General features: G+C 39.6%; 1 protein-coding gene across 12 annotated transcripts in view; it reads right to left on the bottom strand.

The window, feature by feature from the left end:
• The window catches only part of LOC122562011 (nuclear factor 1 B-type-like), a 624,396-nt gene that overhangs the window by 67,779 nt on the left and 532,288 nt on the right, over nt 1–24,329 (bottom strand). For 11 of the 12 annotated variants that reach the window (XM_043714413.1, XM_043714404.1, XM_043714484.1 and 8 more), the window contains exons 7-8: nt 9,184–9,312; nt 6,574–6,761 (exon numbers count right to left, since the gene is read on the bottom strand). In XM_043714413.1, coding sequence (XP_043570348.1) covers nt 6,574–6,761; nt 9,184–9,312 — 317 coding nt within the window. The remainder of the gene's footprint in view (nt 1–6,573; nt 6,762–9,183; nt 9,313–24,329) is intronic. The other variant, XM_043714459.1, reaches the window with a different exon arrangement.

Here is a 24,329-nt window from a genome sequence, read left to right as displayed (position 1 = left end):
ACCGCACTTGGACTACTGCGTCCAGTTCTGGTCGCCCTATTATAAGAAAGATGTGGATGCTTTGGAGAGGGTTCAGAGGAGGTTTACCAGGATGCTGCCTGGACTGGAGGGCTTATGAGGAGAGGTTGACTGAGCTCGGACTTTTTTCATTGGAGGAAAGGAGGAGGAGAGCGGACCTAATTGAGGTATACAAGATAATGAGAGGCATAGATAGAGTCGATAGCCAGAGACTACTTCCCAGGTCAGAAATGACTAACACGAGGGGTCATAGTTTAAAGCTGGTTGGAGGAAAGTATAGAGGGGATGTCAGAGGCGGGTTCTTTACACAGAGTTGTGAGAGCATGGAATGCATTGCCAGCAGCAGTTGTGGAGGCAGGGTCATTGGGGACATTTAAGAGACTCCTGGACATGCATATGGTCACAGAAATTTAAGGGTGCATACATGAGGATCAGTGGTCGGCACAACATCGCAGGCTGAAGGGCCTGTTCTGTGCTGTACTGTTCTATGTTCTATGATCTATATTTATACTGCTGGTTTTAAAGCAGGTGGGGTGAACATATAAGCTTTGTTTCAGTTCAGAAATATCTAGGACCAGGTTTACAAGGGGGCAAAATCTCTTGATTTGCAGATGATACTAATATAGAGGGAATAGTGAATTGTGACGACGGCACTAAGCATCTTCAGAGAGACATTGGCAAGTGGCCAAATGGGTGGACTCCCAGTAGATAAATTCTACTGCAGAGAAATGTGAGGTAATTTTGGTAGAAGAAACATAGAGAGACAATACAGGCTCAGTTGTACAAATTTGAGAGACGTTCAGAAGCAGAGGGATTCGGGGTTCATGTGCATGATTCTGTAAAGGTGGCCAGGCAAGTTAAAACAGTTGTTATGAAGGCTTATCAGATTCTTGAGTTTATAACAGGAGTGTAAAAGCAACACTTCTACAAACCATTGGTCTTACCACATTTGGAGTATTGTGTTCAGTTCTGAGCAATTTATTTAAGAAAAAATGTTAAAGCTGTGGAGAGATTTCAAAGCAAGTTTACTAGAATCATACCAGGAATGAGGGAATTTTGATACAAGGAACAATTAGAGAAATTGGGCTCATTCTTCTTGAAGTAGAGAAGATTAATGAGGTGTTCTAAATTATGAACAATTGTGACATGGTACAGAAGTGTATCCTGTTTCCACTAGTTGGCATAGCAGTAACAAGGGATCACAATTTCAAGATTGTCAGCAAGACAGCTGGGAGTGAGATGAGGAGAAAACTCTTTACCCAGAAAGTTTTTAGAATTTGGAATGTGCTATCCAGAAGAGTGGTGGAGGTGAATTCCAGGGAAGGTTTCAAAAGAGAGCTGCATAAGTATCTGAAATTGATTAATTTAGAGAGCTAAAGAGATAGGGCTAGAAAGTCAGACCTAGAAAGTGTAGCCCTTTTGGGAGCTGGTACAGACATGGTCAAATGGCCTCCTTCAGCACTGTAAAAATCTATGATCCTATAAGACACCAGAGTTGAGTTCAAAAGCAAGTTGAGTTTCTTTCTTATAAGGATGTCAGGTAATATGTCATCTCAGCAGAAGGGTTTAGTTTGTTCACTGACCAAAGATGAATAAATAAAACAAACTATCAAATTACTAAAGAGGTAGAATCTTTCAAACTAGGAGAATTGTATTAAAAATCTCCAGGTTCTTACAACTGACAAAGTTTAGCTTCTCAGATTTGAGAAGAGTTCATGTTGGCAGATTTGGAAAGGATTAATCGAATTGTTTCAATAGTCCACAGCAAAGAAACCGTTTGATAGTAGTTAAATAGAAACTTAATGAATTCAGAAAGGGGTGTGATTTTGAATGTAGGTTTGTTAGCTGAGCTGGAAGGTTCATTTTCAGACATTTTGTCACCATACTAGGTAACATCATCAGTGAGCCTCCATCATCAGGATGAAGCACTGGTGGGCATAGCCCCGCTTTCTATTTATGCATTTAGGTTTCTTTGGGCCGGTGATGTCATTTTTGTTCTTTTTCTCAGGGGGTGGTAAATGGGATCCAAATCAATGTATTCTGGTTGGAATTCCATGCTCCTAGGAATTCTCATGCGTGTCTCTGTTTGGCTTGTCCCAGGATGGATGAGTTGTCCTAGTCGAAGTGGTGTCCTTCCTCATCTGTACATAAGGATATTAGTGAGAGTCGGTCATGTCTTTTTGTGGCTAGTTGATGTTCATGTATCCTGGTAACTAGCTTTCTGCCTGTTTGTCAAATGTAGTGTTTGTTACAGTTCTTGCAAGGTATTTTGTAAATGACATTAGTTTTGCTTGTTTTCTGTATAGTGTCTTTCAAGTTCATTAGCTGCTGTTTTAGTGCATTGGTGGCTTTGTGGGCTACCATGATGCCAAGACATCAGAGTAGTCTAGCAGTCATTTCTGAGATGTCTTTGATGTAGGGGAGAGTAGCTCAGGTTTCTGGACGTGTGTTGTCTGGTTGTTGGGGTTTGTTGCTGAGAAATCGGCAGACTGTTTCAATGGGTAGCCGTTCTTTTTGAATACATTTTATTGGTGATTTTCCTTCACTCTGCATAGTGGCATGTGTGGTGGCTCGTTGAAATAATATTCTAACGCAGCTTCGTTTATGGGTGTTGGGATGATTGCTTCTGTAGTTCAGTATTTGGTCAGTGTGTGTTGTTTTCTTGTAGATGCTGGTTTCAAGTTCACTATTGGCTGCTCGCTTTACTGCGACATCTATGAATGCCAGTTTGTTGTTGTTTTCTTCCTCTTTAGTGAATTTTATGCCAGTAAGGGTATTACTGATGGTCTTGAAGGTTTCCTATAATTTGTTTCTTTTAGTGATGACAAAGGTATCATCCGTGTAGCAGACCCAAAGGTTGGGTTGGATGGTTGGCTCGAGACTCGAACAAACAGCTCTCTGGTGTACATAAATTAGAACACAGTACAGCACTGGAACAGGCCTTTCAGCTTACCATGCCTGTACCAACCCTGATGCTATTCTAAACTAATCCTATCTACCTATTTGTATCTCTATATTCTCTGCTTGTTCATTTGTCTTTCAAAATGTCTCTTAAATTTTGCTATCATATCTGGTTCTACTGTTTGCCCTGGCAGCACATTCCTGGCACATATCCTTCAAACATTTCCTCTCTCAACATAAACCTATGCCCCTAGTATTTGACAGTTCCATGCTTGGAGAAAGACTCTGCCCATCATATCCATGCCTCTCATAATTTTATATAGTTCCATCAGGTCACCCCACAGCCTCTGACACTCTAAGGAAGTAAAAATTAAGTATTTTGCTACAAGAAATAATATAAGAAACTGTTTCCATTGATCAGTGAGTCAGTAATTCTGAAGATATAAAATCAATATGGATCTATATTGAGCAAAATTGAAATGGAGATATAATTAGCTACTCTAGTTATTGCTTAAGAGGACAGGGTTATAATAAATATTAATGAGTCACAACAATGTGCAAGCATGTTGCAACCATGGCACTGATCTTCAGCAGCCCTTGCATGACAGCTTCAAGCAGATTGACTTATGCCTGTCAGGCATATGAAGTCATTCATGGGGTTCCAGAATTCATATGCCATTTTTTTAAATGGACTGACCTCCAAATTATTTTTTATGAATAAGTTGCAAATGCTGTTTAGGGTATATCTAGCTTTGTCGACTGCATATATTGAAAATTAAGTAGCTATTTAAACTTTTCCCCATTTCACTCAAATACAATTTTCCTCTTCTGTGGAATTATTCCAAGCTCCTATAACATGTGATCTATTCATCTACAAAACTGGATGTTCAACCATTTCGCTTTTCTGGTTTTATCACTTGGAATTCGAGAGTTATGAAATGAAACCTACTCTGTGACCCTCATCTGTTTTCCTTCGTTTCCTTCAAAAATGTAATTCCACCTAGTTTCAGGCTCCCCTTTGTACAGAGTGACTTAATTTAGACTTTATTATGAAATATCTTAATAAAGTTTTATAGAAAATAAATAAACGTTAGGATTAGCAGAGAATTTAATGGCAAACTGCCATTGAACAATTGGAAATATTTAACTCATCCTTTATAATTTCCTCCTGTCATTTGGTCTGATTACATGTTATAAACTAACATGGAATTGATTTAACGACTATTTAACTCTTACTAGACTGATAATGGCCAGTGCCTTAAGATATTCTAACTGGTTAGATGGAATCTTTTACCTAGTTCTCTGGTGTAAGAAGCAAAGTTTAACTTTTAAATAAGAAATCATTCTGCTCGAAAATATTCTTTATAATAACTGTTTCAGGCTGTGTGTAAATTATAAAATATCTGTGTGGAATTACATCATAATAACTGACTTCATACAAACACATATATTTTTGCACAAAGGACACAAGAAACATCCAAAAAGGGAAGAGATTATTCAATTGCTCATTATGGAACAACTCTACCCACATAGCTTCCCATCTTATCTCTCTCTTGCCTGAGTTCACATTAAGCTATCTACTTCTATGCTCTTCCTTATTCTGCAATTTTATTATTCTTTGCATGAGAAAAAAACACTGCACTCTTCTCCTTCTTCCCAACTTCATTTGTACTTCGGGTATTTCAATATTTCATTACAATGGACAGAATCAGAGATTCTCATGTTACACAGTGCAAGCATCATAACAGGTGAGAAATAACCTTGTCCAATACTGCAACTTAAAAAATAGAAATAAATCTTCTTGGATTAGGAATTAAAAATGAGCTCAGATTTTGGCAACCTTGATAGCATCAAGATAAACAGCAAACTTCTTTAGACCGAAGGGTCTATTTCAGTGCTGTATGACTCTATGACCAAGACTCTATTAACGGCAAATAATTTAACATTATAAAATCCAGAAATGAGAACTTTTACTTCTAAATATGTTTACTGGATGTGGGCATTGCTGTCTAGGCTAGGTGTTTAAGCACTAATGGGCTGAAGGCTTTATCACTGGTCATTTAAATGGTACTGTGGAGGAGAAGTAAGTGACAGAAAAAGTAAGCCAGACTTATAAGAGGGGTTGAACAATTTACAACCATTATAGCTTAAATGATGCCTTTGAATAATAGATAAAAGATAGAACTTAGAGGACCAAAAGGGGAGGGGAAGGTGATTGGATAGAAACAGAAATCGCAATAGGAAGGATGAGGAATAGGGAATGCAACAGAAACTGCGGATAATGAAGAAAAGTAGTGATCCTATGCAAACCAACAAGTGTGGAGTAATCCAATGGGATCAGTGAAATGAACCGTGGTCCAGTGTGTGGTAGTGTTGTGTGGAAGATTGGAGATCCAATATGAAGGACCACAAGACAAGTGTGGTGTGATGTACAAATGTAGTGATCCAGTGGAGTGAGGTATGGAGGAGCAGTGATCCTGTGTGGTGAGGAATAAATGAGCAGTGGTCCAGTGCAATGTGATGTGGAGGAGCAGTGATCCAGTGTGGTCTGGAGCAGATATGTGGTAATCGAGTGTGGTGAGAAATGGAGCAGCAGTGATACTGCTCAGAGAGGTGTGGTGGAGCAGTGATCCAGCATAGAATGCCTCTTGACTAAGAGCAGCAATTTCAAGCATGAGATGAGTAAAGTGTGGACTGCAAGCCAAAGATTATAATTGCTGAATAAAAATGAGACTGAGGAGGGGTTTGTTAATGGAGATTCAGACCTTAACATCAAAAGATTGGGGCAAAGTGTATTTTCATAACAATGGGATTCATAGAGCAGATAAAAAGGTTTATTTAACCTGACATGGAAACAAAATGGATTGAACTGCATCATGATGCTATAGTTTAAGAGGATAAACTTCAAATCATATTCAGACTAAGTTTCCTAACAAGAAGCATCTTAGAATGTTGTTATATTAGAAATGAGATATGAATGGATATTGTTGATGTTGTTGCAAAAGCATAGAAGGATACAGGCAATTACAATTACCATAAGGTTAAACAGAGCAAAACATCAGAACATGGGTCACCAGGCGTGTCTTTGTCATTTTAACACACATAAGTGCCAGAGTTCACATTAGCATTATCCAAAAGGTTTAAGGATCTCTATAACCTGTACTCCTCAGAGCAGGTCCCACATGACACTGCATTGGACCACTACTGATTTATTCTTCACCACACTGGATCACTGCTCCTCACAGTTTAACATTGATTTGTGCTCTTGATTTCATGAAACAATGCAATCGTGATAGTGCAGCCAACAATTACACCAATGCCAAAACCAGCAATCACATGCATTAATTTGTCAATTGTTTCTAAAGGCTACCTACTTAGGAGATCACCTCTCTTCTGACCAACTGTAAAAACCCCTCAGATGAACAACACATTCCATGCATTTAGAAAGGATAAAGGGATGCAAAACAGGAACTGTCTTCTTAGTATGTAGCTTTCTGCTTTACAGTCAATTTCTATTTTTAAGATCTAGATGTTATCAAGAAACAAATATAATTGAGTAACCTGGATTTTCAACACAATTTGTGTGAAGATAACAGCTTTTCCTTTGAACATTCAAACCATAAAATATTCACAATTCAGCAATGAGTGACTAACCTGGCTTGTTTGTGGATTGGATGGGCCACAGCCGAGTTGAACAAAGTTCTTTGCTGAGTCCTGAGGGGTAAGATGTGGTGGGTATCTGATTGTTGGGTGCGAGAAGTAACTACTGGGTGCAGGAGGGAGAATGGAGGATGCTGAAAAATGTAGAGGTGAAGGAGGAGGTGGGCTTCTTGTTGAGATGACTAGAAATTGAAAAGACAAAGAATTAATAGGTTGCTATCCTTTGAAATTTTGGGATAACGCTGGTCTCAACAGGCATACTGCTCATATTTTCAGTTCATATAATAGCTATCTATGTGCAAACATTATCTTCTCTATATAACCCAGCAGAATATTGACCAAAAAGAGTACAATCTGATTAACACAATAATTGTTTTAACCAAGCAAAGTCTAGGCATCCAATCACTCTCCTTTACTTGTAATCACTTGAATGGATTTATTATTTTGGGTTTGTTATTTCCCTTTGTTTATTATTTCCCTTTGTCTGATGAAGCTGAAGTACACTTATTCATCTGATTCACCTTGGTCTTGTGTTGTAGTGGTAATGGATCTCTGGGCAGGAAGATCCTGGTTCAAGTCCTACCTGCTCCAAAGGTACATCATAAAATGTCTGAACAGGTTGATTAAAATAACTTTTATTTCAGAGAACTTCTCTGGTGAAGATAAATTAAAACTTTGGGGAAAAATAAACAAATCAGCACAGATTAAGTATACAAGACTGAGACAGTTATGCCCTTAAGACAATAATTTTATTTGGAAACAAGGATGCTAGACACTTTTATGAACAATAATCACTGATTTTTGGTATTCTAATAAAATCCCAAGACAGCCAAACTCTGAATACTGACTACTGCCAGTGCTGAGTGAACAGTGCCACTGCGCTGTCCGTGCTCTGCACACTGGTCATAGATATCAGATGGAATAATCATTGGTGAAATGAAACTTCCTGAACAGATTAAGCAAAAATCTGGATCTAAGATTATTAGGTGCCATTTCCACTAACCCCAACAAGATGCCACTACTAAACACATATTATCCTCCCATTCCTCTGGAATGTCCTGCTCAATTTTTTTTATTAATCAACAGGATGAGGGCATCATTAGCTAGTTCAGCATTTGGTGTCCATCTCTAATTGCTCAGAGGCAATTAAGAGTCAATCACATTGTTGTGGGTCTGGAGTCACATGTGGACTAGATCAGGTATAGATAGTAGCTTTCTTCCCAAAAGGATACTAGTAAAGAAAATGAAATTTTCCAATAATTGAAAACAGGTTCATGCTCATTGCTAGTCTTTAAATTCCAGACTTTTATTGAATTCAAATTCCACCATTTGCCATGGCAGGATTTGAATCCTGGACCCCAGAACATTATCTGGATCTCTGGATTAACAGTCTAGCAATAATACCATGAGGCCCATTGCCTCCCAAAATAAAACCATCACAGTCTTAGAGCACTGTAGGGCTGCTCTCTTATATTGAAAAAGACAGAGAGAGACACACACACACACACAGAAGCAACTGGTGTTGAGCTTTACCTGAGGGTCACCACACCTCAGATGAGGGGAAAAAATGAGAAGGAGGTACCTTCATAGTGACCTCAGCCAGTGCAGGAATTGAACCCACAGTCTTGGTGTCACTCTGCACTGCAAACCAGCCAATTGAGCTAACCAACCCTTACCCACTTCTCCACTCCTATACCTCCCCACACTTCCCAGGGCATCTTCTCATACAATTGCTGAAGGTGTGACACTTGGCTGTTTACTTCTACCCTATCCAAGGCTCCGGACACACCTTCCAGGTGATGCAGTGATTTAGCTGCACTTCACTCAACCTAGTATTGTGTATTCACTGCTCACAATGTAGTCTCCCTGACTTTAGAGAGATGAAATGCAAACTGGAGGACCGCTTTGTGGAACACATACATTCTGTCCATAATAGTGCCACCAAGCTTCCATTTGCCAACACACCACTGTTTTCCCTGGCCAACATTTCTGTTTCAGGCTTACTACAGTGCTCCAGCAAAACTTAGCACAAGCTGGAAGCATAGTGTCTCACTTTCTGCAAAGGAACTTTGCAGCCTTCATTGCTCAATGTTAAATTCAATAATTTTAGAACCTGTACACTTGCTTCTTTGTACTTTGCTCACCTCAATAAACTCCAGGCCCTGTCATGACAGCACAGCTCAGCTGTGCACACTCCTGTTCAGCATAGCTAACCTATTTCTGCTTACTTATTTTCCCCATTATCAGCTTTTCTTTCTCACTGGCATACTATTATCCATCCCTGCCTGCCTGTGGTTCTGTCTCTCTGGACTTCATTGCCACTTATCCACTCACTCCTTCCTCCTACCCCATCCTCAGCACATATACTACCTTTTCCTAGCTGGTATCAGTTTTAAAGATGGGTTACTACATCAAAAGGTTGACTCTGTTTTCTGTCCACAGGTGTTGCCAGACCTACTGAGTTCTTCCAACAGTTTCTGTTTTCAAAGCAAAAATCTGTACTAATCAAAAACAGTGGACATTATTAAAAGGTGCCTGAGAGAATTACTCAACAACTGCATTTTCTAATTTATTTCTATTTATATTTAATATCAGGTGAATTACCGCTGTGTCCTGGGATGCCAGGGTGATGATGTGGTGGGAAAGTGCTCAGTCTTGGTGATGAACCTTGAGGAGATGTGGGCCCACTATACATTGGTTTCTCATGTTTCTTCATTGTAGGAGATGCCATTTCTACCAAGTCAGACACATAAATATGAAAACAAGTAAATACTTATATACAAGATTATTGGACCACGTAAGAAAAAAGCATTTTCTCCAAAAATCCTGCCTTAGTCTGAGGAGAATCCACTATTCCCACAGCCTTGTACTGTTTATGAATCACTTCTGTTCAAGTGCAAACAAAAAAAAAGTAAGGGAAAAACAGTTAATAACATTCGACCTGGAGAATTTTGGAAAAGCATATGTTTTATCAAATTTCATAGTGCCACACTTCTGAGCCAGGAGGCCTGGGTCCTACAAACCACAATGCAAGCTTGAGACACAACACAAAATTTTCTGTTTGGGCACTTTACAGCCTCAAAAGTCTCAAAAATGTATTCAATAACTTCAGAAACTCACTGTCAATATGACTGTTCTCCATTCTTCTTAAATTCTCTTCCCAACTAATCCTCAGAGTCTTGTATTGTTTGTGTCTTGTTTACATTGCTCTTAGAGAAGGGACCATTCTCTCACTGTTGCACCTCAATTTACACACATTTTACATGATTGATGATTGTTCCACTGCTTTTCGTCATTTATATAAATGATTTGGATGTGAATACAGGGGCTGTTGTTAATATGTTTGAGATGACACCTAAATTGGTGGTGCAATGCACAGTGAAGAAGGTTATCTCAGAGTACAGTGGGACTTTAATCAGATGGGCCAATTGGCCATGGAGTAGCAGATGGAGTTTAATTTAGGTAAATACGAGCTGTTGTATTTTGGTAAGGCAAATCAGAGCAGGAATTAAACAGTTCATTGTATGGGCTTGGGAGTGTTGCTGAACAAAGGACCTGGGGTGCAGGAGCATAGTTCCTTGAAAGTGGAGTTACAGGTAGGTAGGGTGGTGAAATGTTAACACTGTTTCCTTCTCCACAGGACCTTCCAAACCTATTGAGTTTCTCCAGTACTTTCTGTGTTTGTTTCAGATTTCCAGCATAGAACATAGAGCAGTACAGCACAAGAACAGGCTCTTCAGTCTACATATCTGTGGTGACCATGATGCTATTCTAAACTATTCCACCTGCCATACATTTCTATTCTCTGCCCGTTCATGTGTTTGTCTAAATGTCTCTAAAACTTTGCGAACATTTCAGCTTCTACTACCTCACCTGACAGTGCATTTCTGTGTAAAAGAATTTGCCTCTCGCATCTGCTTTAAACTTTTCCCTTCTCATCTTAAATCTATGCCCCTTTTTTAGATTGACTGCTCAATCCTGGGGAAAAAAAACTCTAACTAGCCACCTTACCCATGCTTCTCATCATTTTATATACTTTTATCAGACTATCCCTCCGTGTCTGATGGTCTAGCAAAAACAATCCAAGTTTGTCCAATTTCTCCTTATAGTTAATACACTTCACTTGAAGCACCATCCTGGTAAACCTCTTCTGCACCCTCTCCCAAATCTCCACATTTTTCCTATAGTGTGGTGACTAGAACTGTGCACAAATGTGGCCTGAATAAATTCTCACACAGTTGCAACATGACTTGGCAACTTTTATACTCAATGCCCTGACGGATGAAGGGAAGCATGACGTTTGCCTTCTTTACCATTTATTCACTTATGTTGCCACTTTCAGGCAGCAAGATCTAAGATCTGTGTATCAATGCTTCTAACAGTGTGGCCATTTACAGTTTACATTCCTCTTGTATTTGACCTCTCAAAATGCATTTCCTCTCACTTATCCAAATAAATCTCTATGTGTCTTTTCTCTGCTCAACTTTCCAGCAGATCTACAACCTGTTGCATCCTTTGATATTCTTCCTCTCTGTCCACAACTCCACCAATTTTCACATCATCTGCAAACTTAGTAAACAGACACCAACATTTTCATCTAAATCATTTGTGTATATTACAAACAACAGAAGTCTCAGTACTAATCACAGACCTTTAGTCAGAAAATCACCCCTCCACTACTACTTCTGGTTTTGTATAGCCACACCAATTTTGTATCCAATTGTCAACTCACCATGGATTCCATGTGATTTGGGCCAGTCTACCTTAACAGAACTTGTCAAATACTTAGTAAAGTCCGAAAAGGCAACATCCACTGCACTACCCTCATTGATCATCTTTGTCTCTTTCTGAAAAAAAACTCAAATTTATGAGACAATATCTCTCCTGTATAAATCTCTGCTTCATTTCCTTTTTAAGTCCATTCTTCTCCAAATGCAAGTAAATCCCTGGATCAACAGTATCTTGCTTTTATTCAAGCCCCACCTGCTCCAGAGGTATGTCATAAACATTTCTAAACAGGTGGACTAGAAAATATCTGGTACTAAAAATATCAGTCATAAAGTTTAAAAACTAGCAATCCTAAACCTGCTAGCTGCAAGCATTTTTTCATGAACATAGGTTGCCTCAAAGCTCTTTACATTCAAAGTATTTATTTTAGAAGTATCCGTCACTGTTGTAATGTGGGTAAGGTGGCAGCCAATATGGATGTTTTCACCAACAGCAATGACATAGTGATGTATTTCAATATTGATCAACTCAGAAGTGAATTCTGCAGGAGCAGACCCATTTACTCCTTTTTAAATAAGTGGTTTTGTCCTGACCTCTGAGCCAGAGGCCTGGATTCAAGTCCCACCTGTTCCAGGTTGACGAAAAGTACCTAAAACTCTATCCTGCCATCTGCTGTTGTTTGATTTGTGCCCTCTTGCAGCTCAGCAGTACTGTCTCTATTTCTGCTCCAAGTGACCTGGGTTAAAGTGACCTGCTCTTGAGGTGGGGAATAACATCTCTGAGCAGGTTGATTAGAAAATTAGGTTAAATAAAAAGTGTGCCATGGAATATTATGTAGTTTCTTGAGAGACATTAAGGAACAAAATTTTAACAGCTCATCTGAAAGACTGCACCTTCATCAATGTAGCATTCCCTTGATACTGCAATGAATATCAGCTGGGACTAAGTGTCTGAAATATGTATGGATCCTACAACCTCACATTTGATTCAGAGTAAAGGTGCTATTAGTGAGCCATGGTTTGCACTAACTTTCTAGGAATATTAATCTAGGAACAAAGTACAGGAGAATCGACGTTTCGGGCATGAGCCCTTCTTCAGGAATGAAGAAGGGCTCATGCCCGAAACATCGATTCTCCTGTTCCTTGGATGCTGCCTGACCTGCTGCGCTTTTCCAGCAACACATTTTCAGCTCTGATCTCCAGCATCTACAGTCCTCACTTTCTCCTAGGAACAAAGTACTAAGACAAAGAGAGTCATGCATGGTCTGCTCCTGCAGAATTCACTTCTGGGTTGAGTTTGTCAACTGATTGACAGACTCACTGGTGAATCACTTAACAAGTTAAATTGCCCACCTAGTGTGTAGGTTAGGTGGATTAATCATGAGAAATGCAGGATTACAGGGATAAGGTAGGGAGTTGGGTCAGAGTGGGATGCCCTTTGATAGGTTGGTGTGGAATCGATGGGCTGAATGACCTGCTTGGTTTATTCCTGCAGGGATCCTATGAACTTAAATACACTAGAAGGAAACACCTCCATTCCCTCTCCCACTGTGATGAGAAGTATTCAAAATTGGAGAAAGCCCACATGGGAAGGTCAGCCATCAAGGAGGCTTGTCAAAGCAAAAACAAATTAAGCCTTAGGATTTCATTCTAAGATGTACATAAATTGGATTATTGCACTGCAAAGATGTGATAAAGGAGTATGCATTTTGTCACCAGCAGAGTTAGGTGATTTACTAGTTTTTTTGATTCACTAGAAAATTGAAGCTATGTAGAGTACATTAAGTAAATAAAATTCAAATTGCCTCTTTATACACTTGTCTTTTCATTGCACTTATTAAAAGATTTGAAAAGATTATATGAAAGCACAATATATGAAGGTGAAAGTCTTGATATTCAATTTGAATCAGATAAGGCGTTACTGTAGTCCCTCTTCCCATTGGGTTAGATACAACACAGTAGATTATGTCACATCCTGAAATTAAGAAAGGGCACATTTGAAAGGACAAAGATAGACCTGAAATCAAAATTCTCAATTGCTGGAAGGTTGATTTTTATGAGATCAGATATGATTTGTTCAGAGTGGATTGGGACCAAATACTTTCAAATAAATCTGTACCATGATTGGAACGCATTCATGAAGGAAATAATAGAGTATAGAGCCATCTTGTTCCATAAATGCCATGAACCCTGAATATCAAGGGATATATAGCATTGAATTAAAATATAACAGGAGGCATATAGCAGAAACTAATGCTCAAAGCTGCAGAAGCCCTAGAGGAATACAGAATGTACAACAGAAAACTTAATAGATTAGGAGAGCTAAAAGGGAATATGAAATAGTGGGCGGCACGGTGGCACAGTGGTTAGCACTGTTGCCTCACAGCGCCAGAGACCCGGGTTCAATCCCCGCCTCAGGCGATTGACTGTGTGGAGTTTGCACGTTCTCCCGTGTCTGCGTGGGTTTCCTCCGGGTGCTCCGGTTTCCTCCCACAGTCCAAAGATGTGCAGGTCAGGTGAATTGGCCATGCTAAATTGCCCGTAGTGTTAGGTATAGGGGTAAATGTAAGGGTATGGGTGGGTTGCGCTTCGGCGGGTCGGTGTGGACTTGTTGGGCCGAAGGGCCTGTTTCCACACTGTAATGTAATCTAATCTAAAACATGATAATGGCAGATAAAATAAAGGAAAATCCTAAATTGCTTTACAGTTACATTAAGGGTAAAAGAATAACAAGGAAAGATTAGGATAATTAAGGACCACAGTGGCAATCTTTGTGTAGAGCCAGAGGATATAGATAGGGTTCCAAACAAATGCATTGGGTTGGTGTTCACTCATGGGAGGGTCAATATCGGTATAGAAATCAAGGAGAAGGTTTGTGATACGTATAAACAAATTATAGGCAGATAGGAGATTGGGTGGTCTACAAGACTTAAAAAAAGACAAATCTCCAAGGTTGGATGAAATGTTTCCCATGCTGTTGAGTGAGGCAAGAGAGGAAATTGCAGAGACATTTGCAAAAATTTTTGATTCTTATCTGGTCAAGTGTAGGTACTGGAGGATAACCAATTTGATACCATTATTCAAGAAGGGAGAAAGGGATAAACCAGGAAACTGCTGGCAGTCATTCTAAGCATGGTGCTGGAGAAACTATTGTAAGCAATTTTGAGGGACACAGTGATCTGTATTTGGCGAGGCAGGGATAAATCAGGCACAGTCAGCATGGTTTTGTTAAGAGGAGGTCATCTCTGAACAATTTATTCAAGTTTTTCAAAGAGGTGACCAGGTGTGTAGATGATGACAATACTTTTCACGTAGTCTACTTGGACTTCAGCAAATATTTTGACAAGATCCTGACTGGGAGGCTGATAGCAAAGGTAAGAATACATGGGATCCAAGGAAATTTGGGAAATTGGATCCACAATTGGCTGAGGTGGCAGAGGGTGATTATTCAGGTATTTTTCTGATTGAAAGTCTGTGTTCAGGTGGATTCCCCATGGATCAGTATTGGAGCCCTTGCTATTTTTGGTTTGTTTGAATGATTTTGACTTGACTGTAAGAGGGTTGACCTGTCGAACACATGATGAATGGTAGGACCCTGGGAAGAATTGAACAGCAGAGGGACTTTGGGTGTGATTGTGTACTGGTTCCTTCAGGTATCAAAATAATTAACAACACATATTTTATCAACATTTCTGGCAAAAGCCTTTCCTCAGGAAGGGCTTTTGCCTGAAACGTCGATCTTTCTGCTTCTCTGATGCTGCCTGACCTGCTGTGCTTTTCTAGCACCACTCTAATCTAGACTCTGATTTCCAGCATCTGCAGTCCTCACTTTTGCCTAACACATATTTTATGGCCTGCTTTTATTAATCAGGGCACAGAGTTTACGAGCAGGGAGGTACAAGATGTCAGTTAGGCCAGAGCTACAATATTGTGTACAATTCTGAAATCTACATTAGGAGGGATGTGATAGCATTAGAGTGGGCACAAAGGAGAATTACTAAGATGCTGCCTGGGCTGGAGAGTTTCAGTTATAAAGACAATTGGACAGACCTGGGATTGTTTTCTTTAAAGCAGAGGAGCTTAAGAGGAATCATGATTGAGATATATAAAATTCCAAGGGACATAGAGTAAATAGGAAGAAACATTGCCCATTGAAGGAGGGATGAATGACCACAGGACACAGAATTGAGGTAAGGGGCAAAGGTGTAGAGGAGATGTGAGGAAAATCATTTTCACCCAAGAATCTGGAACTCACTGTCTGTAAGAGTGGTAGATGTAGTAACCCTTATAACATATAAGAAGTATTTAGATATGCATTTGAAATACCAAGTGCTGGAAATTGAATTAGAATAGTTAGGTGGCTGATTTTGATATGGGTAGATGTTATGGACCAAAATGCCTTTTATCTGTACTGTAGGTCTCTATGACTTACATGTCAGATCAACCTGGAAGAATGTTGACAATTGTCCTGACTTATTATCAGGATTTTTAAAAATAACTATTAATTTATTACTTTGGTAAGAACACCAATGTAAGCATGAACTTTCAAACTCCGTCTGATAATTTTTGCAGAAATAAAAAATTACCTGATGATATACAGGAAATAATTTATGAATGCAAATGCAACATCTTTAAGTCTCTGATTTATTCATTATTCTAACATTCTAAATAATGGGGTGAGGAGGAATTTCTTCTCTCAGAAGGTAGTGAATCAGTGGAATTCTTTACCACTGGTGACTTGCAAAGCTGGGGCATTAAGTATATTCAAGGCTAAGATAGACAGATTTTTAATCAGTGAGGGAATCATAGGCAAGAGGGAAAAGATAGGAAAGTGGAGTTGGTGATTATGAGATCAGCCATGGGTTGTGGGGCAAATTCATTGAGATGAACGCCCTGCCTCTGCTCTTATATCTTATGGTCTTATATATTTTGGGTGGCATTTAATGGAGATGATGAGAGTTTGGTCTGTGGATGGACGACTGGTGAAGTCTCTGTATTAGCAGTTTAACTGGATGGGTCTTTCCTCACGATCAAATAAAGTTTGTTCTGCTTTCAACATGAATTTGCTATAATATGACTGTCAAACTTGGGACACTGTTTCTAAAGCGAAAAGTTTTAAACAACCAGTGTATCAGTTATAACACGATTCTAGCCCCGTTAATTTAAATGGTGCTGTTATTACACAATTTTCTTATAACATGGAATGCATGAGAACCAAACTATTGTGTTAAAACAGAACTGACAATAGTCAGGTTAGAGATGGTGGGGGTGCACAGGTCTCCAGGATGAGGTTTTCCAGGAAAGACAGTGCCTGCTACTCAAACACAATCTACCTAAGGCTTTGTATCATCACTGGATCCCAACCACAGCTGAGTAATGGCGGTCAGTGTTTTGCAGGGTGGAGGATGGTAGAAGGGGAATCTCACTCCTGGTGCCAGGTCTGCGAATCAGCCTTTTGAGTATCTCTGAATGATGGGACACACACTCCCATCTCCAACTCACCCCACCCTCTGTGTCCAGAAGCAAACCTACATATGTTTGCTTGTTATATCCCCATCAGGCTCCCAACTCTTCCAACAGGTTAGTATCAGCAGTGGCAGATCCAAACCCTTAAGTTAGCATGAATTGCCCAACTGTGAAGGGCCAATCCAAAGATGTGCAGGTTAGGTGAATTGGCCATGCTAAATTGCCCGTAGTGTTAGGTAAGGGGTACATGTAGGGGAATGGGTGGTTTGCGCTTCGGCGGGTTGGTGTGGACTTGTTGGGCCGAAGGGCCTGTTTCCACACTGTAAAGTAATTTAAAAAAAAAGTTTAACCTTAGTGGTGGTGGAAAGTTGGCACTCACCACCCAACTGCCTGATTTAATTTAACCCTTACATCACAAGACTCACCAACGGGGGAAAAATTGTTTATCCACAAATAATAGAAGATAAGAAAATTTCCAGGTGAAAATTCCCATTCAGCCTGTGCCTCAATGAGCCTACACAGGAATATGTTCAAAGCTTTACATTGAATTTAATAATTATACAGAACAGAAGCTGGCCAGTTTGTTTAACTAGTTCTGCTGATATTTATGCTCAACATAAAATTCCTCCCCTTCAATTTGCTTTAACTCAGCCATTCCACATGTCTTTTCCTTTACTCCTAGAAATTCCTTACAGAGGCATTTAAAATATTTGCCTCGACCACTTCCTGTGGTAGTTTTCTACTTTCTAGCCAACATAAAATAATAAATTTTTCTTTACGTCAATTGGATTTATTGGTAACTATCTTGAATACTTAATTTTAGATTTGCATTATTAATATATGGCCTGTCCAAAGAAAAGCACTTTGCCCTTATTACACTTGATTATATGTTTTTTTTTCTGTTTAGCAGTTGATACATAGGAACAGAAAAAAAAAACTGTCGGAGGAGATTGTTCAATCCTTTGAGCTTGCTCTGCCATTCAATGAGATCATTACTAATCTTCCACTTGAAGTCTATATTGCAGCACTATTCCTATATTTCTTGATGGTTTTATTATGTAAAAATCTATTGATCATACTCAATGTTCTGGGGCAAGGAATTACCAAGATTTGCCATCTTCTGACTGGAAAAATTCTCCTCATTTCAATCCAGAATAGTTTACCCCTTATTGTGAAATAGTTTACCCCCGTATTCTTGGACGTCAGGGGTGACATCCTTCCTACAATCCCCTGTTAAAGATTACAAGAGTTTGGTATTTTTGAATGAGCTCATCTCTCATCCTTCTAAATTCCAGGGAATAGAGATTCAGTCTCCTCAATCTACCCTTATAGGACAATTCCAGATTCCAGGGATTAATCTGGTCATCGTCAGCTGCACTCTCTTTATGGCAGTTCATTTTGCCATAGGTCTGTGTGGTATAACGTGGGAAAATGTGAAGTTGTTCATTTTGGAAAAGAGAACAAAACAATAGAACATTATTTAAATGGAGAAAAAGCTGCGGAGAGCTGCAACACAAAGGGATTTGGGATATTTGTTTGTAAAATGCAAAAAGCTAGCACAGTGCAGCAGATAACCAGAAAGGCTAATGGGATGTTGGCCCTAATATCAAGGAGGTTAGAGTATAGAGTAGGGAATTCTTACTGCAACCAAATCAAGGCGAGACCACATCTGGAATACTGTGAACAGTTTTGGTTCCCTTATTTCAGGAAAGTCATCATTTGATGGGAGGTAGCTCAGAGATGGTTCACTGGGATGGATCCCTGGCATTGAGGGATAGTTTTATGAGCAAAGGCTAAATTAGAAGAATTAGAGGCGACCTCATTGAAACATATAGGATTCTTAACAGGCTTGACAGGGTAAATGCTGAAAGGACATTTCCCTTCATGGGAGAGTCTAGAACCAGAAGACAGTCTTAGAAGAAAGAGATGCAAATTTAAGACTGAGATAAGGAGGAATTTCTTGTGTTAGAGAAACTCTTTGCCACAGAGAGCTGTGGGAACAGAGTCCTTGTGCATACTTAAAGTTGAGATAGATAGATTCTTGATTAGTAGGGGAATCAAAGGTTTCCTTGAAAAGGTAGCAAAATTTATGTGAGCCATGATCCTATTAAATAGTGAAATGGTCTCAAGGGGCTGAATGGCCTAATCTTGTTCCTATTTCTTATGATCTTAAGACTGCACATAAAATTCCAAGTATGATCTCACCAAGGCTGTATATAATTGCATTAAAAACAAAAACAAATGCTGGAAATCACAGCAGGTTAGGCAGCATCCATGGAGAGAGAGCAAGCTGACATTTCGAGTCTAGATTGCTCTTCAGCAGAGTTGAAACTTTATTGCTGGAACAGCACAGCAGGTCAGGCAGCATCCAGGGAACAGGAGATTCGACGTTTCGGGCACAGGCCCTTCTTCAGGAATGAGCAGAGAGTGTTCAGCAGGAGAAGATAAAAGGTAGGGAGGAGGGACTTGGAGGAGGGGCGTTGGAAATGTGATAGGTGGAAAGAGGTCAAGGTGAGGGTGATAGGTCGGAGTAGGGTGGAGGCGGAGAGGTCAAGAAGAAGACATTTCCAACTCCCCTCCTCCAAGTCCCTCCTCCCAGGGTGGTTGGGTTGGCTGCTGAACACTCTCTGCTCATTCCTGAAGAAGGGCCTGTGCCCGAAACGTCGAATCTCCTGTTCCCTGGATGCTGCCTGACCTGCTGTGCTGTTCCAGCAATAAAGTTTCAACTTTGATCTCCAGCATCTGCAGACCTCACTTTCTGCTCTTCAGCAGAGTTGATGTGAAGTGTGGAGGGGGCAGCATTTATGCAGTAGTCGACAGCTGGAATACTGGAGGAGAAAGGATGTTGATTCAGTTGATTAAGTGTTTGGAATGTGAGAATGGCAGAACAGTGGTATGTCTAACTGCCAGACTGGAAAGAACACAACAGTCCCACTGGTAAGGGGGAAGGGAGAGAGAACATGGTGACAGAGAATGTAACAAGTACAGCTAAAAGGAGGGAAAGGAATGAGAATGAATTTACAATTTGAAGATGTTGAACTCAATATTAAATCCAGTAGGTTGTAAAGTGCCTAGTCTGAGGATGAGGTGTTGTTTCTCCAGTTTGCTCTGTGATTCACTGGAGCACTGCAGCATGCTGAGGACAGACAAGTGGACATGCAACCAGGACACTGTGTTAAAATGAGCGACTATCGGAAGGTCAGGGTCATACTTGCACACAGACTGAAAATATTCTGCAAAGCGGTCACCTAGTCTGTGTTTGGTTTCTTCAGCTCTGAAGAAGAATCATCTAGACTTAAAACATTAACTTACTAACTGTCAATGGATGCTGCTTGACCCACTGTGAATTCCAGCATCTTTTGTTTTCAGTACAGATTCCACTGACAGCGTTAATTTCCTCCTCTAACTGCATTAACACATATTTTACTCCCTGTAATCAAATCTTCTTGTAGTAAAAGCCAATATACTATTTGCCTTCAATTTTTTGCTGTATCTACATTTTAAGTTTCAATGACTTATGAACAACAGCACCCAAGTCCCTTTGAAGTTTAACACCTCATAACATTTCACATGCAAGAGATATTCTGTATTTCTGCTTTTCCTACCAAAGTGTCTAACCTCACAGTTTTCCATATTGTACTCCAACTGTCAATTTATTTGCCTAGTTACTTAATCTCTCCAAATTCCCTTGAAACATGCAGTCATAAAGTCACGGAGTCATACAGCACAGGAACAAAATCTTCGGTCCAACTCATCCAGACTGACAAAGTTTCCCAGACTAAACTAGTCCCACTTACTTGTGTTTGGCACATTTCCCTCTAAGCCTTTCTTATGTCATGTCATGTACCTGTCCAAATGTCTTTTAAATATTCTAACTGTACTGCATCTATCACTTCCTCTGGCATCCACATATGAACCGTATGTGAAAAAGTCGCCCTTCAGATCTTTTTTCATCTCTTTCCCCTCTTATCTTAAAAATATGCCCCTAGTTTTGACCTCCCCCAACCTAGTGCAAAGACCTTTGCTACTCACCTTATCTATGTCCCCTCATGATTTAACATATCTGAATTAGGTCATCCCTCAACCTCTTACGCTCCAGTCACAAAACTCCCAACCTATCCAACTTCTTCTTATAACTTAAAACCTCCAGTTCCAGCAACATCATGGTAAATCACTTCTGAACCCTCTCCAAATTGATAATATCATTCCTATAGCAGGGCAACCAGAACTGTACAGAGTACTCCAAAAGTGGCCTCACTAATGTCCTGTATAACCTTAACATAACATCCCAACTCCTATACTCAATGGCCTGAGCAATGAAGACAAGCATGTTAAATGTCTTCTTAACCACTCTGTTTTTCTGTGATGTAACTTTCAAAAGAACTATGTACCTGAACGCCTCATTGTTTGACAACACCACCCAGGGCTCTACCATTAACTAAGTAAGTCCTGCCCTTGTTTGCTCTACCAAAATAAATTTCATCTGTGACTAATTAGCCCATTGGCCAATCTGTATCCAATTGACAAGCTCTCCCATATGATCTAACTTTACTAATTGATCTACCATGACAAACTTTGCCAAAGGTTTTACTAAAGTCCATGTAGGCATCTAATGCTTTGCCTTCCTCATCTTTTTGGTTACATCCTCAATCAAGTTTGTGAGACACGATTTCCCATGCACAAAGCCATGCTGACTATCTCTAATTAGTTCTAGCCTCTTCAAGTGAATGTAAATCCTTTCTCTCAGAATCCCCTCTAACAACTTACCTACTATTGATGTAAAACTCATTGGTCTATCGTTCCCAGGCTTTTCCTTTCTTAAATAAAGGCACAAGGTCATCCACCCTCCAGTCCTTCAGAACCCCTTCTGATCTCACCCATCTACCTAGCTTTGTGTCATTTGAAAAGTGGGAAATATTATATTTGATCCCGACATGCAACTCATAGATATGGATTGATCCTTGCAGTATATCACTAGCCGGTGTCTGCCTATCTGTAAATGACCCATTCACTCCACCTCTGATTTCTTTCCACTAATCAGTTCCCAAACTATGGTAGGATATTTCACCTAATGTCATGTGCTAAACAAAATTTAGGTCTTTTGAAAACACCTTATCAAAGACCTTTTGAAAATCTAAACATGCCACATCTAGCAGTGCCACTTATCTATTCTGCTAATTACATCTTCAAAGAACTCTATTGAGTTTGTCAAAATTATTTCCCTTTTATTTCCAAATGATTTCCCTGTTGATTGTGCCCGACTCTGCATTTTTTTTTAAATGTTAAAAATCATATAACACCAGGTTATAGTCCAACAGGTTTAATTGGAAGCACACTAGCTTCTGGAGTGCCGCTCCTGGTGCAGTGTCCTTTAATTTCAATTCTAGCATTTTGTCTATGACAGATACCAGACCAATACATTTGTAATTTCCTTTTTTCACTTTCTTCCTTTCTTAAATTGTAGAGTTAAAGTTCTCACAATCTGTCGGGATCATTTCAGAATCTCACAGAAGTTTGGAACGCAATCACCAATGTCTCTACATCCATCTTTAACACTCTTGGATGGAGATCATTAGGTGGCGAGATTTGACTACTTTAACTACTATGCATGTCTCTTTTCATTCCAATCTCCACCAAATCCACATACCAATACATTTTAGCACGTCCAACCCTCACATCTTTTCAAAACAGCACATCAAAGTATAAATCACTTTTTGGCTCTCCCACAGTGAAACCTCACTTCTTATGTACTCTCTCCAATGAATTAAGTCTCCTCTAAATTTTCTGTTTTACAAAGACAACCTCTTCAATTGTTCCCCACGACTGCAATCAATCAAATCTGGTAGTATCCTAACTAATCCTTTTTGTACTGCATTGTTTCAATCTCCTTTTCATAGTTTGTGGAAACTAAATCAATGCAAATAATAGCCTGGTCATAGTATGGTCTAATGTTAAGATCACTTCGAATCCTTTCTCTTTAGAATTAAAATACTAGCTTAATTAACTTTAAGTCCATTCATCAAACACTGGGATGATAGAGAAATTCCATATATTTTTGCAACGCATGGAGTCCCAAAAAGTGTTGGTCACAGATAATGAGCCATTGTTTACCAGAATTTATTTCTTAAAGTCAAATGCAATTGAATGTAAGGACAACTCCATACCGGGTCAGGTACGTTTTGGCGCCGATCATTTGGCTCCGCCATTTTGGCTCTAAACTGTTTTGGCGCTCATTACTTTGGCACTGAGCTGTTTTGACGCCAATTCAGAATTTAAAAAAAGTCTTGTTTGGTTAAAGAAGAGAGGATGACAAACGACCCGATGTAATTTTCTCAACTAGCAAGAGTTGATAGTCAAAGCTGTAAATGACCCGCTGTAGATTCAAATCTCATTTTGTAATCATTTTCTCATTTAATAATTGTTAATAGTCATCTACTGCCTTGATGATACTTAAGCCTTCACACTGGAAAGCTGTAATACAATTTTCTTTCTATTTTCTTGTAGACTCCATACCAGAAATGGCTGAAAACATCCTAAGCAAGAGAGACAAACCAAAATTTTCACACGATGGTTATCTATATGTGTTTGATAAATGTACCAAAATGTAGAAATTCGTTTTTATAATGAATAGGTTAAAAATAATGAATAAAAAAGAATTAGATTTATTTCTTACAATGCAATAAAAACAAATTTTTTACGGGCTCTACAAGACTTTTTTTTATTGTTGTGGTTCTGTTCGCCGAGCTGGAAGTTTTTGTTACAAACGTTTCGTGCCCTGGCTAGGCGACATCATCAGTGCTTGGGAGCCTCCTGCGAAGCACTTCTTTGATGTTTCCTCCGGTGTTTATAGTGGTCTGTCACTGCCGCTTCCGGTTGTCAGTTTCAGCTGTCCGCTGTAGTGGTTGGTATATTGGGTCCAGGTCGATGTGTTTGTTGATGGAGTTTGTGGATGAATGCCATGCCTCTAGGAATTCCCTGGCTGTTCTCTGTCTGGCTTGCCCTATGATAGCAGTGTTGTCCCAGTCGAATTCATGTTGCTTGTTGTCTGCGTGTGTGGCTACTAAGGATAGCTGGTCGTGTCGTTTCGTGGCTAGTTGATGTTCATGTATGCGGACATGAACCCTAGCCAGAGAAATAATAGCCAACCTACTGGACATACAGAACAGAAAACAGGACGCTGAACCTATCAACAAAGATGGCATACTTAAACTACTGGACTTGTGCCTCACAACACACTTCACATTCAACAACCAGAATTACGAACAAATCAACGGAACACCCATGGGATCACCAATCTCGGGACACATAGCAGAGGCAGTTATGCAAAGGTTAGAACAAACAGTCCTACCACAAATTCAACCCAAACTCTGGGTCAGATATATCGATGACACGTTTGTAATCATTAAAAACACAGAAATAGAAAAAACACACCGGATCACCAGCGTCACACTCACAGGAATCCGATTCACGAGAGAAGAAGAAAAGGATAGCCAACTCCCATTCCTAGACGTGATGGTACAGAGAACACCGAACAGAGAATTCACTACAAGGGTATAC

This window comes from Chiloscyllium plagiosum, chromosome 2 (assembly GCF_004010195.1).
Source record: "Chiloscyllium plagiosum isolate BGI_BamShark_2017 chromosome 2, ASM401019v2, whole genome shotgun sequence".
In the NCBI taxonomy this organism is placed as follows: domain Eukaryota; kingdom Metazoa; phylum Chordata; class Chondrichthyes; order Orectolobiformes; family Hemiscylliidae; genus Chiloscyllium; species Chiloscyllium plagiosum.
Note: the sequence above shows the minus strand (reverse complement) of the source record. Positions and strands in the feature narration are given on the sequence as shown.